General features: G+C 27.9%; 3 protein-coding genes across 4 annotated transcripts; 2 read left to right on the forward strand and 1 right to left on the reverse strand.

Moving 5' to 3' along the window:
• The first annotated feature begins 279 nt into the window (after positions 1 to 279).
• LOC132929500 (ARF GTPase-activating protein GIT2) lies at positions 280 to 5,839 on the forward strand. 2 transcript variants are annotated; one of them, XM_060994883.1, is made up of 13 exons: positions 283 to 949; positions 1,623 to 1,753; positions 1,852 to 1,952; positions 2,014 to 2,188; positions 2,246 to 2,376; positions 2,432 to 2,624; positions 2,681 to 2,753; positions 2,822 to 2,998; positions 3,056 to 3,159; positions 3,243 to 3,467; positions 3,524 to 3,697; positions 3,932 to 4,102; positions 5,265 to 5,839. In XM_060994883.1, the coding sequence occupies exons 1-13, from the start codon at positions 898 to 900 to the stop codon at positions 5,424 to 5,426; spliced, it is 1,869 nt and encodes a 622-aa protein (XP_060850866.1). In that variant the 5' UTR covers positions 283 to 897; the 3' UTR covers positions 5,427 to 5,839. The 2 variants fall into 2 exon arrangements, with proteins under 2 accessions (XP_060850868.1, XP_060850866.1); XM_060994885.1 differs by lacking the exon at positions 3,243 to 3,467 and having other exon boundaries at positions 280 to 949.
• Positions 5,840 to 8,307: 2,468 nt separating this feature from the next.
• On the forward strand, positions 8,308 to 10,408 carry LOC132928982 (derlin-2). Its single transcript, XM_060993974.1, has 6 exons — positions 8,308 to 8,682; positions 8,778 to 8,843; positions 8,910 to 9,077; positions 9,468 to 9,590; positions 9,724 to 9,887; positions 10,150 to 10,408. The coding sequence occupies exons 1-6, from the start codon at positions 8,590 to 8,592 to the stop codon at positions 10,271 to 10,273; spliced, it is 738 nt and encodes a 245-aa protein (XP_060849957.1). The 5' UTR covers positions 8,308 to 8,589; the 3' UTR covers positions 10,274 to 10,408.
• LOC132928981 (palmitoyltransferase ZDHHC8) lies at positions 10,150 to 15,414 on the reverse strand. The gene is made up of 9 exons (XM_060993973.1): positions 14,982 to 15,414; positions 14,761 to 14,879; positions 14,518 to 14,675; positions 14,293 to 14,465; positions 13,706 to 13,900; positions 13,481 to 13,652; positions 12,640 to 12,830; positions 12,413 to 12,562; positions 10,150 to 11,680 (listed from the first exon to the last, which is right to left on the reverse strand). Exons 1-9 carry the CDS (start codon positions 15,071 to 15,073, stop codon positions 11,119 to 11,121), a joined length of 1,812 nt encoding a protein of 603 aa, XP_060849956.1. The 5' UTR covers positions 15,074 to 15,414; the 3' UTR covers positions 10,150 to 11,118.

Raw genomic sequence — 15,414 nt, forward strand, 5'->3', positions numbered from 1 at the left:
GTGTGTAGGTGATAAATGATAATTTTTAATATGCACAGCATAGAGTAATACTAGTAATAGGCACTTATAGCCACGATTTAAGATCTCATACGTCACACAGGAGAGCTCAACAGCGCGATATTATTCTCATAACATATTACTTTCTTACAAAATGGTATTATCAATAGTCCCGTCCATATCACTACGGTGTACAGACTGCAAAAGTGTAAAACATCAACTACTGAATACTGATGTTACAGTCGTTAATGTTATAGGAAAGACGACCGTGGTAACCGTACAGTTACATCTTGCATAATCGTACTTGTATCAACACTTTCAGAACCCATGTTTAATGTTTATGAATCATGTTTTTATACTACCTACTATACAAAGTTACAATAATTAACTATCGTGGGTTATACTATAACTATAGCATCATCGAATAAATTATCCATAGAATATGTATTATTATTATTATATGTATCTGTATTATCTTGATCTAATAGTATTTTATTTGTGATAGTAAACGTTGTGATAAAGCGAGTGCCGACTGCCGAGTTTTCTCAGTTCACGACTTGTGTCTTGTGGGGTCATCCCGTGTCTTGTGTGTCAAATGCCAATAGTTGTCAATCCTTAATAGCGTATTAGCGTTATCTATGCGTATACTTTTGTGTCTATACTCTATTATCCCTATACCTATAGTTGTACCTTTCGAGTTGTGGTGATTAAACATTTGAACGGTTGAATTTCCCTGTGTTCGTCCATGTTCTGTGCTCTAACGATTGTTTTGACGTTTATGTGTATTTTTTTAAAATCGAATTTGTTCTTCCGTCCACTCTCTCCGAGCGTCTGGATACATTGTATACATTATCTTATTATACAAGCTGAATTTTATCGTCAAACACGTTCGCCACCGTTATGTCTAATAAGTATAAAAACTATGATGCATGCGCCGATTGCAGTGCTCCAGGTATTTTCTGAAAATATTATACTTTATTTTAACTTTAAAAATATTGTATAGTATACAACATTAATTTAGGGAATAATTTATTGAAATTAGTTTATTTTTTTGCTCTTTAAAAAAAAAAAAGTTCAAACAACCACCGAATGTAAATTTTAATTTTAAATTGACAACAAATTAGTCTCTTCCATGTGTCCCTGAATTATAGCCTTCCTTAATCCGAGCCTGCTTCTATACTTTTATTTTTATTATTTGATCTATCAAGGTTATATGTTACATGCAGTTCTTATTATAATTTAGGTAAACATAACTTCTGTTTAATACTATCCTAATTTCTGATAATTTTGTCTGAAATATCAAATAAAAACTTAAGAACTGTTAAGTATGTAAGTATAAGTTTAATAGAAAATTGAATGTTGTTATTGTACTATTGAAAGATAATGAGTTTTAACTTTTAAGCTCAAATGTTAGTGATGAATTTTCACTGATATGTAATCATTGTATAATTAGGATTTTTTTTTTTAATTTTAGTAATATATTGAGCAAAACGTATACATTATATCTAGTATATACTTATGAAATTTGTAGTCAATTATTAAAATAAATGGATCATTTACCTTAAATACGATAAATGTATTAACAATTTGTTAAATAAATTCAACTAATTTAATGTTATGTCTAGATTCAGATTGGGTAGTTGTAAATCGCGGATTGTATATTTGTGACGAATGTTGTAGTATTCATCGTAGTATTGGGCGACATATATCACAGATCAAAAGTTTAAGTGCCGACTGGTGTCCAATAACATTAAATGTAAATATTTTATAAATGCTAAGTATATAATGAATTTTGCTGTGTTACTAAATTGTTAAAATATTTAATAATAATACCTATAATTTATTTGTATTTAGATGGTGAGGACTTTACATCAAGCTAATGTTAATACACTTTGGGAACATGCTTTAAGCGATAATAAGAATCACAGAAAAAAACCTACTCCTAAGGATCCACTGTAAATGAAATATTTTATAATTTCTTCCTGTTCATCATTACTTATAAAATAAAAATTTTAGACCATTAAAAGAAGATTTTATACGTGCTAAACATAGACAGCAGTTGTTCATATTAAAAAGTAGTGATACCAGAGAAGATTTAAATCAACAATTACATTCTAGTGTCAGAACATCAAATCTAGAAACAAGCTTGAGAATCTTAGCTCAAGGAGCTGATTCTAATTATTATCATCCTGTAAGTATACACTTTGTTATTTATCTTAAAAATATTTTATTTCTCTCATTATTGTAGGAAAAAGGAAATTATCCATTACATGTGGCAGCTAAAGCAGGGCAAATTTTACAGGCTGAACTGCTACTTACTTATGGAGCTGATCCACGTGCCATTGATAGCAATGGAAATACTCCCGCAATTTGTGCCAAGTAATTAATTTGGCTATTTTTTTTTTCTTTAAATATTATACTCAACATTTTCTAGGCTATCTGGTCATAAAGATATTAGTGATAGATTAAATGATAGTATGTATGAAGTATTAGATGTTCTTTCAATGTATGTATTTGGACGCAAAGCAGAACATAAAAATGATGTCCATATGATACCATTTGATCCAAATGACGAATGTATCAAACAAGAAGGTGATCAACAAGAAGCTATACAAAAGATGCAGCAGGTAAATTTAATGTTATATCTTTTACTTGTTTACTAATCTAAAATATTTTTTTGTAGTTACCTAATTACTTGTTTGAAGATTTAGTATTGGATGTTTTTGATGAAATTGATCGAAGAGAAACTGAAAAAAGTAATTTCTATATTTAAATAACTATTTTCTATGTCTCAATAAAAAATGCTACATGGTTTTATATACAGTTTGGCAACAAAAAAATTCACATGCTCATATTATGTCAGTACCATTTTTACCAGTAAATCCTGATTTATCATCAATGAAAAATCAAGGACGACAAAAATTAGCTTGTTATGGTCAAAAAGAATTTAAAAATCTTGTCAAGCAAATTTTGATTGAAATAAACAGAAGGACTCAACCAGGTATATTTACTTATAAGAAAACAGTTTCAGTTTCAATTAAAAATTTCTACATTTTAGTGAATAAAGTTATTTCAAAATTAAAATATGATGATGATGAACCACTTTATGACCATGTTGCTTCTGATGAAGACTATGCAACACCTGAACAAATTGCTGCAATGGTAATTTTTATTTTTATTGATGTGTTATTTACATGAGTTTTTAAAATAACATTAAGATTTATTGTTAATCTTTTATTTTAAAGATGACAATACAAATTAAACCACCTATTAATTTAAACAGTAAAGAGAATAGTCTTCAAATAGAAAAAAATGCTATCGAAGAAACCGTAGATTCAAATAAAATGAGTATGAATCACGCAGTGCCTAATTTGCCATTGTTTAATGGTAAGGCCTTCGAAACAAAATTATCTGAGTCTGAGGCCAAAATTTCCAAATTGATTTCAGAAATTGATTTACTGAAAAAAAAAGTTAGTTTAATTAGTACATAAATAATAAAAGATTTTATTATGAAATTGTATATAAGGTAGAAGAAGTTACTAAAGAAAATTTAGAATTAAAATGTGAAATGTTACGACAAAAACAACCAACACTGGCAATCAATGAAAACGAGTGTGGTGATGTTAAACAACCGATAAGACCTGTGTCAATGTATGAAACTCGGGAAGGAATAAAATGTGATATGAATCGAAGTACACAAGTAAGAAATTATTTAATTCGACCATACTAAAGATGTATTACAAAATTGGAGAAAATAATAGTTCTATGCAAACCTTCTCAGTTTTGTAACACTATAATTGAATTGTCATGTATGTATGAATATTTAACCAAAATTACCGAGAAACTTCAAAATATATTTTTGAAACAATTTTTATATTACCAATTAGGTATTTGCTAAAATAATAAATTATTAATATTTCACCTAATCTATTAGACAGGTAGTTTACCATTATATGAAGATGTTGTTCGTCACACTGCTCAAGTTACTAAGGGTATACAAGAACTATGGACTAACATAAGATCATCAGAAGCTTGTAAAGCATTTGTTCCTGGCACTGAAAAAATTAGGACTGCTGTAGTTGAACTTACTGCAATATTTCCACATGTAAGCAAATAATATTTATTCTATTATTAGTAAGGTTATCCACTGATTATAGATTAAACAATAATTTAACTTTTAAATGATGATTGTAAGGTAGGTTCAAAGGCGGATTTCCCATTAGGCAGAGTAAAGAGCTGGTTTGGGTGGTAAATTTTGTAGTGCTTTATATAAAATTACATAATTTAAATAATAATAATAAAAAGATATCTATAAAATTCCTTATTTTATAATAATGTAAATATTAAATAATGTATTATTTGATTCATTATAATATATAGTCATACTAAATTTGTTAGAATAATCCATAAGTCTTATGTGCATTGTATAAAAAACAGTTTTTGATATTAATAAGTATACAAATATAATATGTGATCCACTAAACCAAGATACTGGAGGTCAACCATCTTAGGTATAATATTTAAGAATGAATTCTTGTTTAAATTTAATCCTGGTGGTATTGCTGTTATCATGAATTGCCTTGTCCAAAGTAAGGCAGTTCTAACTATTTAATCAAATCTTTTGTTTCATTATCGTATGAAGATATAAAAATTTATTCGTTTATCAAGAAACAAAATATTAATTTCTAAAATTAAAATAGGTAAGTTAAGAATTGTTACGTAAAATTTTTCAAACAATAGTTTTTATTTTTTTTATGAATGGATGGTTCATAAAAATTATCATTGTAGATTTTCATTAAAGTTTGGTATCCATTGAAATTTTCCAATGTAGGTCAAATAACTAAAAGCAAAAAAAATAGTCTAAACATTTAGGTACTATAAATTTAATATTTAGAAGGGGTATTTTAAGAAGTTTACATATACTAGAGATGGCAAATTGTTGGTGCCTTAGTCATAAAAGTTAAATTGCACTAAAGGACCTTACAATTGCCTCTGGGTATGTTGTTTTAAAACTGAATAATTGCAATAATTTTGATCATCTATTAGTATACAAGAGGTAACAGGACTATTTAACAAATATAGTAACATTTGTAATGGAAGTTTGTCTTATAGTCTTGTTACGCCTTAAATAGTATAAACCACAATTAAGCTACCTTAGCTTTGTATTAAAATATTAAGTAGAAAGAAAAATTAGCAAAATAATATAGTACCCTAATTATTTTAATTATTAACAATTGTATTAAATTAAATTTGAAATTTGTATTTAGAGTATTAATGATGATGTTCTAAAATCGGCATTATGGTCATTGAATACAAATACTACTCAACTACAACTTGAATGTGCATGTTTGGAAGCTGGTGTTGAAAGAGTGCGGGATTGCTCATTCAATATTGCAAAAGCTACTAAACAGCTTTTGACAAGGTTTTGACTATAATCAATGATACTAAACTAATAAATATTTTTAAAATTTATAAATATATATTTAAATTTAAATCTTTTACTAAGTTCCTTTTAATTATTTATTAATATAAATATATAGATACAGGGTAATATTTGTATTATAATTTAAGTTTAATTAATACAATTTAAATTAAAATAATATTGAGCTTAATAACTTTGTCTATTGGTCTAGTATTTTATTGTAAACTTGGCACCTAATATCACTAATAATCTATTATATTGTATTTGCAATACATTTATAATTTATATCATCAGGTTATATTTATCTATACAATTCAGTTAATTTTTGTATTTAAAATAATTTATGATGTTTAAACAAATCAAAAGTTTATATTTACTTATCATAAGTCTTATATTTAAATATATTAAATTATGGTGAAATTGTGTTGAAATACTCTCTTTTATCCCACTGTTAAAACAAAAGATAAAGATCTTTAGACTAATTAAAAATATATCTGTATGACTGTCTCAACTTAAAGAAAATTTGATACATATAGAGATTTGGCAATAGACTATTCTTAATTTAGTATTTATAAATACTATTTAATATATGAATTGTCTCAAAAAAATAATAACAAATATTGGTGATGATAGTGACTGTGGCTATTATTCTGTTTGTCACCCAAAAAAATTTTCAAATAATACAGGTTTTTTACAGTTTTACCAGACACTGGGAATTTTAGATATCACATATATTTGGCTTTTGTTGAGAACCAATAGATTATAGCAATGAAAAATAGCTATAGAGGTACCAAAAATCCTGCTTGGCTAGCTTTATAGTTATTATTATTTATAAATATACAATGGAACAGAATTATATGTCAATACTAGGTTTTGTCAAAATTTAAACATAAAATATCAATAAAAAAAATCAACTATATATTTTTTTGATTTTATTGGTTTCAATAATATGAATAGCATATGAATATTATATCAATTTTTCAACCATCAGTTATAAACACCACATTTTTAATTTCAAAAATAATTGCAAACTTTTGGGATTTTAACTAGTTTTGTCAACATTTGAATTTGAATTTCTTAAATAAAAAATAGTATCTATGTATTTTCAATATTTTTTTAGTCGTAATATGGAAAACATAAATAATTTTGTAATACATTTATAAAGTTTTTAACTAAGAGAAAATTTTAAATGTCTACATAGTTAGAAAAGCTTCAAAATATTATGAAAATTGTATTATGTAAAAGTATGGTATGAAAAATAATGTCCTATTCACATGATGTTTGAAGAAATATTTGACTGTGAACATGCTTTAGTATGTAAACTGTGGTCGAAAATTCAAGTATTTAAGATTATACATTTTTATGTTACCCCAAAAAAACAAAATTGGTTTTGTCAAAAACTAGTTTTCCCGATTATCTGAAAAAATACTAATGAATTTCATTTTTTAATAGATCCAATTTTCTATTTTCTAATTTTCTACCATAAATAATTTTTTTTTTTTTACTATCTAGTGTATTGTAGTGTATACACCAAAAACACATTGTAAAATAAATAAATTCATCCAAAGAGACAAATCTAAAAAAGATTATATTGGTATGCAGTATAAATAGTATAATACTTTAATGTGTACACTAGTTCACTGGATCAATATTCTAATTTTTATATAGCTGATGATCATAGTTTAAAGTTTAAACTGTTTATAGATATCCAGAAGATTTGTATAATGGTCTGTTTGTGACTGATTGGCGTTCGTTACAATAACGAAAATATAAAATATATTTATTCCAAGTTGGTGTTACTGCTCACCGCATGTGAAACAGTAATTTATCTTGTTATAATATGGTATATTTGTATAGGTATTACATTATATTATATTTGTTAGAGGCAGTTTCAAGTTAATAATAAATAATAATTACTCTGTCTACAGGATGAAGCATGAAATATAGGGGTAGAAAATTGAGTCACTTATCATTGGTGAGTGGTGACTATATTATACATTTATATGTATCACAGAATATAACAATTTATTTACTATATACATTAGTGTCGTACACCCATATTCCATAGAACAATGAACATAATGTTTAATGGTACAACCATTGTCATAATATAAGAATAATAACATAATATACTATGTCAATGGGTACACCGACTACACAACCGTACACGTACACCTTTGTAGACTCGAAGATACTATAGGCACCACAAACTAAGATATGCGATATATAGATATATTAGTTCATGATAGACACGACCACGGTCTTAGATTTTCCAAGACCGTGGGTACAACTATAGATAATAGACATGCCCGTGCTAATGGTAGAGAGCCTAGATCAAGGTGGATATACAGAATAATATATACAGTGGCACAACTAGGGGGGTGTCAAAAGGTATTTGGCACCGCCAAGTTAAAATTTAGCACCCCTTGTTTTTTTACCTAACAATTATTATTTAAGTGAAATACCACCAATTGGTAAACTGTCAACAATTTAGAGGTTTTAGAGGTCTAGTTGCGCCTAGGGATATATTACCTTGGCCTAGATAATATATTATCTAGGCTCTCTAGGTAAAGGCATTTATTTTATAGTAATCTACACCACGAATTACGTAGGTGTACAGTCTACACTATTCTATAATCAATGCCCAATGGTAAAGGGCATGGTCTTAGATCATAAACATCATAATTAACTAATTTGACTTTACTAATAATCATGATAAACAATACATTTATTAATTGTCTTAGATACATAAGCAACACACACACAACCTATTCACATGCAGTCTATCATGGCGCAGAACTATACAATCCCATTCTACCGCGGTTGTTACTAAATATTTTTTATCAGCAACCAAAACACGTTATCATGACAAATGACAATAATAATATATTTTAATATATTATTACATACGTACGTATGTTGTATGTAAACACGAATTTTTTAAGTAAAAAATAGTGTGTATGTGGTTGATTTGCATTCGTTTTTCCCAAGAATGTCACATAAATTTCATGTGAATTATTCTTGAACAGTATTCTACTGTCGTCTTGATACTGTTTTAATGCTGCTGACGATACTGCGTTTAGCTATCTCGTCAACACACTGGACCACTGTTTGCATTTAGTGTGCAAATTGAACGAACTCAGTCGAATACGATTTTTCTTTGGAAAGCCATGGCGTACCATACGCTACGACACGAATACATGCAAATGCCACCAGTCACTAGAGCGTACACGACAGCTTGTGTAATCACCACCCTAGCAGTGGTAAGTTAAAGTAGTTTTAAGTTTTACTTTTCGATTAGAATCAGGACATACTTGATTACACTAGATTGAATGGGTATCCATCATTTCATTTACAGCAGTTAGATGTTGTCTCCCCATTCCAGTTGTACTTCAATCCATTGCTGATAGTAAAACAATTTCAAGTACGTAAAATATTTACAAATGAGCAATATCTAATGTAACTAAATCTAAAATTAAATTTATTCCAGGTATGGAGATTGATCACCACTTTTCTGTTTTTCGGAAACATTGGTTTCAATTTTCTATTTAACATGATATTCACATATCGTTATTGTCGCATGCTCGAAGAAGGATCATTTCGTTCAAGAACAGCAGACTTTGTAATGATGTTTTTGTTTGGTGCCGTATTAATGATTGTATCCTTTTTAATAGTTTTTCATTTAGCAATAAGTCTTGACTCTTGAGTAAGTAAAGTATTTTAAAATTTAAAATGTTTACATACTAAGTTTAAGAAAAAATGTTTAATTTGACTGATTTTTGGTTGATGGTTTTTAATTATACCTGTAATTTTCACAATGAAAACCTTAAAATAAAAAATTTTTACCCCTCCAGGTTTTGAAATTTTATATTTTATAATAATAATTTATTTTTACCATTAAGAATGTAATCATTAAATCATGAATATTTAAAAATTGATTATTAAATTTTTTTTCATACAAGTTTATTAAATAGATAATTAATCACAAACTAAATTGGATAAACATTAAGTTGATATACTTTTAATTGGACTTAACTAATATTATAAGTTTTGGGCATTTTTTATCAACTTATTATTCTTAGGACAAGCACTAACAATAATGTTAGTATATATTTGGTCACGAAGAAACCCGTACATTAGAATGAACTTCTTTGGTGTACTAAACTTTCAGGTAATTTTTTAAATTGGCCTTGTATAATATAATTATAATCTCAATAAATAAATATACTTTTTAATAACATGCAATTTCTTTTGACTTACTTCAATTATTTAATATTAATCGACATATATCTTGATTAAAATAGGCTCCATACTTGCCATGGGTGTTGCTTGGTTTTTCAATTCTGTTGGGGAACACACCATGGGTAGATTTGATGGGAATTGCTGTTGGCCATTGTTATTACTATTTAGAAGACGTGCTTCCTCAACATAGGGCCAATCTTAAGATTCTTAGAACACCACTTTTCTTGTGAGTATTCCAATTGTATACATTTTTTAAATTAATTGCACAATCATAACTTGCCATGTACATATGTAAAACTACTGCATGAATGAAAACATTTACAATATCTCAACATTTTTAATTTAATATAACTTTATTACTAATTATAAGATTTTAGGTAATAGTATAATAGTTGTTAGTTATTCATAATGTGATGTGTATAGTAATTACTAGTAAACCAATTATATTAAGATTCAAGTAAAAAAAATATGTTTACTTTTCTTGATAGAAAACACCTTCTTGATCCAGCACCAGAAGAGGATCATGTACCTCCACCAGAGTTTCGTCCGGGAGGATTTAATTGGGGAGGGAATGCAGCTGAAATTCCACCTGAAGCACGTCAAAATGAATAAGTCAGTGTTTATATCCTAAATTGTTGTGTTGAACTGTTAATTGAGAACTGTATATAATTATTTAAATTTTAATAAAAATTGAATTAACCTATTATTTTATAGGTAATTCATATACATATTTATTTGAAAACCAAACTATGAGTAAAATGCCTATAATCATTTTAATTATTTTTTTTTTTTTTTAAATACAAATTTTGAGAAAATCAATTAAGTATAAACAAAAGTCACAACATTAGTAAAAACTATAAAAACAGTACAGGGTGCTTATAGAAATATGTATGCCAAAAAAAGAAAAGAAAAAATACCACGCTTACTGATCATGGTATTTGATAATAGTAAACAAAATATCCATGTATTACAACTATACATGTCACAAAGTTATTGGGTTTTTTTGTAAACAAAATGTATATATTTTATAAATATTATTTACATACAATAAATTATGATACATACATATTTCTTTAAATATTTAAGTTTTATATAAAAAATGTTTAAGCTAATATACAATGTAATATTTCAAAAATTATGACTAGATTTTATAATTAATTGTTCTACCATTAAAATTAACAAATAAGTAATTGATAATGACAATAAGGTTTAAGTTTAAATGGCTTATCTTCAAATAAACATAATTATTCACTATTTTTAACATAATATCCTACAACACCCTGTAACACACAACTTTTTTAAGTAATATATTTGCTTTTAATGGGCCTTAAAAAAAAATATATATATTATATTTACAACAGTTAATTTCAATCTATACAGAAAATGCACATGACAATAATTTAACACAACATAAAAAATTTTTTGGAAAGTTAAAAAGAAAGCTATCAACAATACATTTAAACAGATATTTCATAGTTTTTGTCATAAGCACTTTTACGATCAGGACTTCCGTTGTCGGTGCTGTTTCCTCTACTAATTGACATCTCCATTGCGTCGTGGTCTAATGCCCTGGCAAAAGACATAGGTCTCCTAGTCTGTACAGGAGGAGGTTTTTTCTTGCCTACAGGTGATGGTTGAGGTGGATAAACAGGAACCCCTCCACGAACTGGATAATATGTTTTTGTAGTTGGACTAGTTGGATTAGATCTATAATCATTATGTGCTGCACAATAGTTGAATGTAGGTGCTTGTCGAGGGACATAGTAAGAACCAGTTGTCCCAGGAGTGTCTTTCCATGTATAAACACCCCTCTGTGGTGATCCGGCTAATTCTTGAATATTGTCAACTGTATTATTTATACGCGGATATGAAGGTGGACGTTCGTGTTCACGTAATATGTCACCTTCAGACAAAAAACGTCGTTGTGGACTACGTTCTTGATATTCATAATGTTTAGTAGAAGTCCCAACTCCTATGAAGTCTGGCCGTTTTACTTGAGTAGGAGTTCCAGGGTTTGATCTAATATACAAACATAAAAAATAAATAAAATGCTAGAGAACAAAATTTAATCTTTCAGTAGAGTAATAATTATTTAATTTAATTTATTATTATATATCTAGTGGTCACAGTTGTCTTTATATTTTTATTAACATTTATTTGATAATCATTCGCCAAACTAGAGCGGGTCCCCAAGAATAGTTAAAATAAGAGAAACCATTTTGTCAATAACTACACATGTTGTGAACAGTCGAGGGCTAGATTGGTAAGGCAAGCTACTGAGAAAATCTCAGTGGATTGGTCATGTAAGAGTAGGCAAAAATAAATAAATGAGTAAAATATGATTAGCTACTTATTAATGAATGATAATCAATTATAAACTCAACTATTGGAAAAATTAACTAACTTTAGGATATGTAAATACCATTTACTAAATAGATTACTTAAAAATTAAAATCTTGGTACACCAATACAAATCAATCTGGCACTGGGCCAGTCTGTTATTGTTTAAAAACGCCTTGGTTAGTAGTCATATTTTTTTTACTGATTAAGTTTGTTATGTGATATTAAACATAATTATATAATGTTACATATAAAGTTTATGTATACCTTATTATCATTATATGTATACATAGTATTTTAATAATTCAATAACTTTCTATTTTTACTATTTTATGTCATGTAACTCAACATCTTTAGATGAATACAAAATAATTATTTAAATTATTTAGTGAATTTAAATATGATACTTGCCGCCTTAATGGACTAGACAGTGCCAAAGCTGTAGGTACTCCGATAACTTTCATTCTCTGCTGCATAGTTGGACTTTGCATAATGATGTTGGATTGACGATTTGAATCTAACATGGTTTCTCTTGACAAACTGTTGCCCATTTCGTTCATTCTTTTTTTTGTGTTATAATAAACATTAATCAATATAAACATTAAAATTATAACTGAATAGTCTTTAAAATTATATACCTAGGTCGTGATGGGTGTGGTGCTGTCCGTGTGACATAAGACATCCTGGCACTGTCAGTTGTATCATAGGAGGGCAAGTAAAAATTGTTTTTTGAGCCTTGACGCTGTAATGGCGGTGTAGGTTCACAATCTTGTGACTGCGAAGCAGTTAATTCAATATCAAGCTCTAAACACTCTCTTCCTGGTGACATCTGGAAAGTTATAAAGTTGAATTTCAAATTAGACAAGTATATTTTGATCAATAAAATTAAGAAAGTCAATTTAACAAAAAATTATAATTTACTAAGAGTTTTAAGTTAAAACAATTATTAGTAATACCATAAAAACATATGGTTCAAAATAAGAAGCGACATTGGTGGCTAGTATCTAAGTAATGGGCGTGGCATAGAACACAGTCTGTTTAGCATAATAAAAGAAACGGTAAGTACAAGACTTGACCGATGCTGACAAAAAATGGTCGCTTTTTATTTTGAATTAAGTATAGTAAAATAGGTAATAGTAGTCCAAAAAACAGTAATAATAAAATCTAAATTTAAAAGCTAAAAATTATAAATATTAAAAGTTACAATTTACATTCCATAATACTATATTCATATAATACAAATATTAAAAATCAAATGCCAATAAAATGTATGAATATTATATGGGTTGGGAACTATAAGCTAAAAAATATTTAAGGGCGTCATAAATGAATAATGTAAATATTAAAAAAAATGTGTACCATGATAAAAATTTGACCATCCATGCACTAGTTGTTAATTTTTATTTTCAAACAAACATACATTTGAATTAAAATCCCTCATTATTAATTTAAGAACAGAAAAATAACATTATATCTAACCTTATTATAATTATTTGAAGAATGGTGTAAGCCATTGCTATTATCCAAATAAGTTTTAGCGACAGGTGGCCCACAATTATCTTCTTTTGTTAACAATGGCGGAGGTACATTAAAACTGTTCTGAATTTGTTTTTTATGTTTTTGATATTTTGAAGTTTTCACTTTTAACAAACTAAAATACAAAATTATTATTATAAGGTTAAAAAAGATGTGATAAAATTTTACCTAGGAAACTGAGGTCCAAATAAAATAATTATACAGTTTAGACGGCAGCCATGTGAAAATGGATTGTAACCACCTTTGAACTTTCCAGTGACTTGTTCATTAGTTGTACGACCACGAGCTACTAATACAGCATGAAAACCAGTCAAACCAAATATTGGTATGAATAAAATAATTACTAAGCCACATAATGTTAATCTGATAAAATTATTAAAATAAAGGAAAATTAAAAAATTTAGTTGCAAAAGGTAACAATATATTATTAATATTTTATACTTATTTGTATTTTTGTTATTTACTATTACATAATTAAAAATATTTAAATGCATTCAGTTTATAATTCATACATTTTATATTATATATCTTAAAAAATATTTTAAGTTAAAGATGAAATAAATCTGTTAATATTATAATATTCTCCTAGATAATTTAAACATATATTAATTTTTATTTTAATAAAATATACTATATATGTACAAATGTTGAATTACCTGATTGCATTCTTGACAATTTTATTATTAGATTTGTTAGATAACACATTTTTGCAAAACTTATTAAATAAAATAGAATTATTTAAATATAAAGGATACGATACTAAAGTATCAATGTCTCCGATTTTATCTTTATGATATAAAATATACCAACAACAAACACCAAATATAGACGCCATGTGTATACTAAGTGATATAAGAAAAAAGAAGAAATAGCGATAGTTGCGGCGACCAATACAATTGTTAACCCATGGGCAATGATGATCGAACGTCTAAAAAGTGTTATGATTAGAATGTTGTAAAAAAGACATGTTTAATTATTACTTCTATACAACAGTTGCAAACACTACAATGAGAGCATCTTGGTGGCCTGTAAAATCTACATGTTGAACACCATTTCATTCTCACTTGAATTGTATTCACTTCGGTTGACTTATATAAAGGTGACTGGAAGTCATCACCAGTGTCTTCATCTTCTGGTGCTGAAATTTAAATTACATATTATACATTACAAAAAATGACAAATAATAATATATATATATTGCACAAATATACAGTTTAATTTACCTTTTGGTATTACACCTGGATCCATAAATGTGGCTAATGTGAAGTTTGCTATAACAAAAAACGTCACTATGCCATGAACGACTGGTACCCATGGATAAAATTGAGCAAAAAATCGACATCTATAAAAAAATTAAAATTAAACCAAAAGTGGGTTGCCAAATGTCACATTGATAGAATTTACAAAAGTAATTGACTGCAACACTACTAAGTAGAGAACTTACGGATAATAAAAAAAAGCCCCAGTCGTCCCTAGTAGCAGTATCCATGCAAAAGTCGCTGGCAAATATTTCGTGTGCAATCCGCATTTTGGCATTGTGTGGTTTTCTTCTGGTCACTCGAAAACTACTACTGCACCACAGGTGTGGATTTTAAGCGTCATTCTTTTTCGGGTTGGACGGCGAGAGACCCAGTGCAAGAAGTAGCGAACAGAAATAGTGCAGTGGTAGGTGTGCACGAAAATCGAGTTTTCTCATGTTGTTCGCAGTCAGTCGATTGCGATCAAAAGGGTACGTACAGAACTTTCACGTCAGGACTGCGAAGCGTAATCGGCCCGCGCGTAAAATATCCAATCATCGACAGACAACCGAGAGTGACCGAAATAAATTCAAAATTTCACGTAAAGCATTAAAAATAAAAATAAAATTGAAAATTTAC

This window comes from Rhopalosiphum padi, chromosome 4 (assembly GCF_020882245.1).
Source record: "Rhopalosiphum padi isolate XX-2018 chromosome 4, ASM2088224v1, whole genome shotgun sequence".
NCBI lineage: Eukaryota > Metazoa > Arthropoda > Insecta > Hemiptera > Aphididae > Rhopalosiphum > Rhopalosiphum padi.

Coding starts and splice junctions, on each gene's coding strand:
- LOC132928982 (XM_060993974.1), top strand. CDS start 8,590: ATGGCGTACCATACGCTACGACACGAATACATGCAAATGCCACCAGTC. Junction 8,683..8,777: donor TAATCACCACCCTAGCAGTG/GTAAGTTAAAGT, acceptor TTTCATTTACAG/CAGTTAGATGTTGTCTCCCC. Junction 9,888..10,149: donor CTTAGAACACCACTTTTCTT/GTGAGTATTCCA, acceptor TTTTCTTGATAG/AAAACACCTTCTTGATCCAG.
- LOC132929500 (XM_060994883.1), top strand. CDS start 898: ATGTCTAATAAGTATAAAAACTATGATGCATGCGCCGATTGCAGTGCT. Junction 3,698..3,931: donor ATATGAATCGAAGTACACAA/GTAAGAAATTAT, acceptor CTAATCTATTAG/ACAGGTAGTTTACCATTATA. Junction 4,103..5,264: donor TTACTGCAATATTTCCACAT/GTAAGCAAATAA, acceptor ATTTGTATTTAG/AGTATTAATGATGATGTTCT.
- LOC132928981 (XM_060993973.1), bottom strand. CDS start 15,073: ATGCCAAAATGCGGATTGCACACGAAATATTTGCCAGCGACTTTTGCA. Junction 14,676..14,760: donor TCCAGGTGTAATACCAAAAG/GTAAATTAAACT, acceptor TTTAAATTTCAG/CACCAGAAGATGAAGACACT. Junction 13,653..13,705: donor TTTGGACCTCAGTTTCCTAG/GTAAAATTTTAT, acceptor TTTGTATTTTAG/TTTGTTAAAAGTGAAAACTT.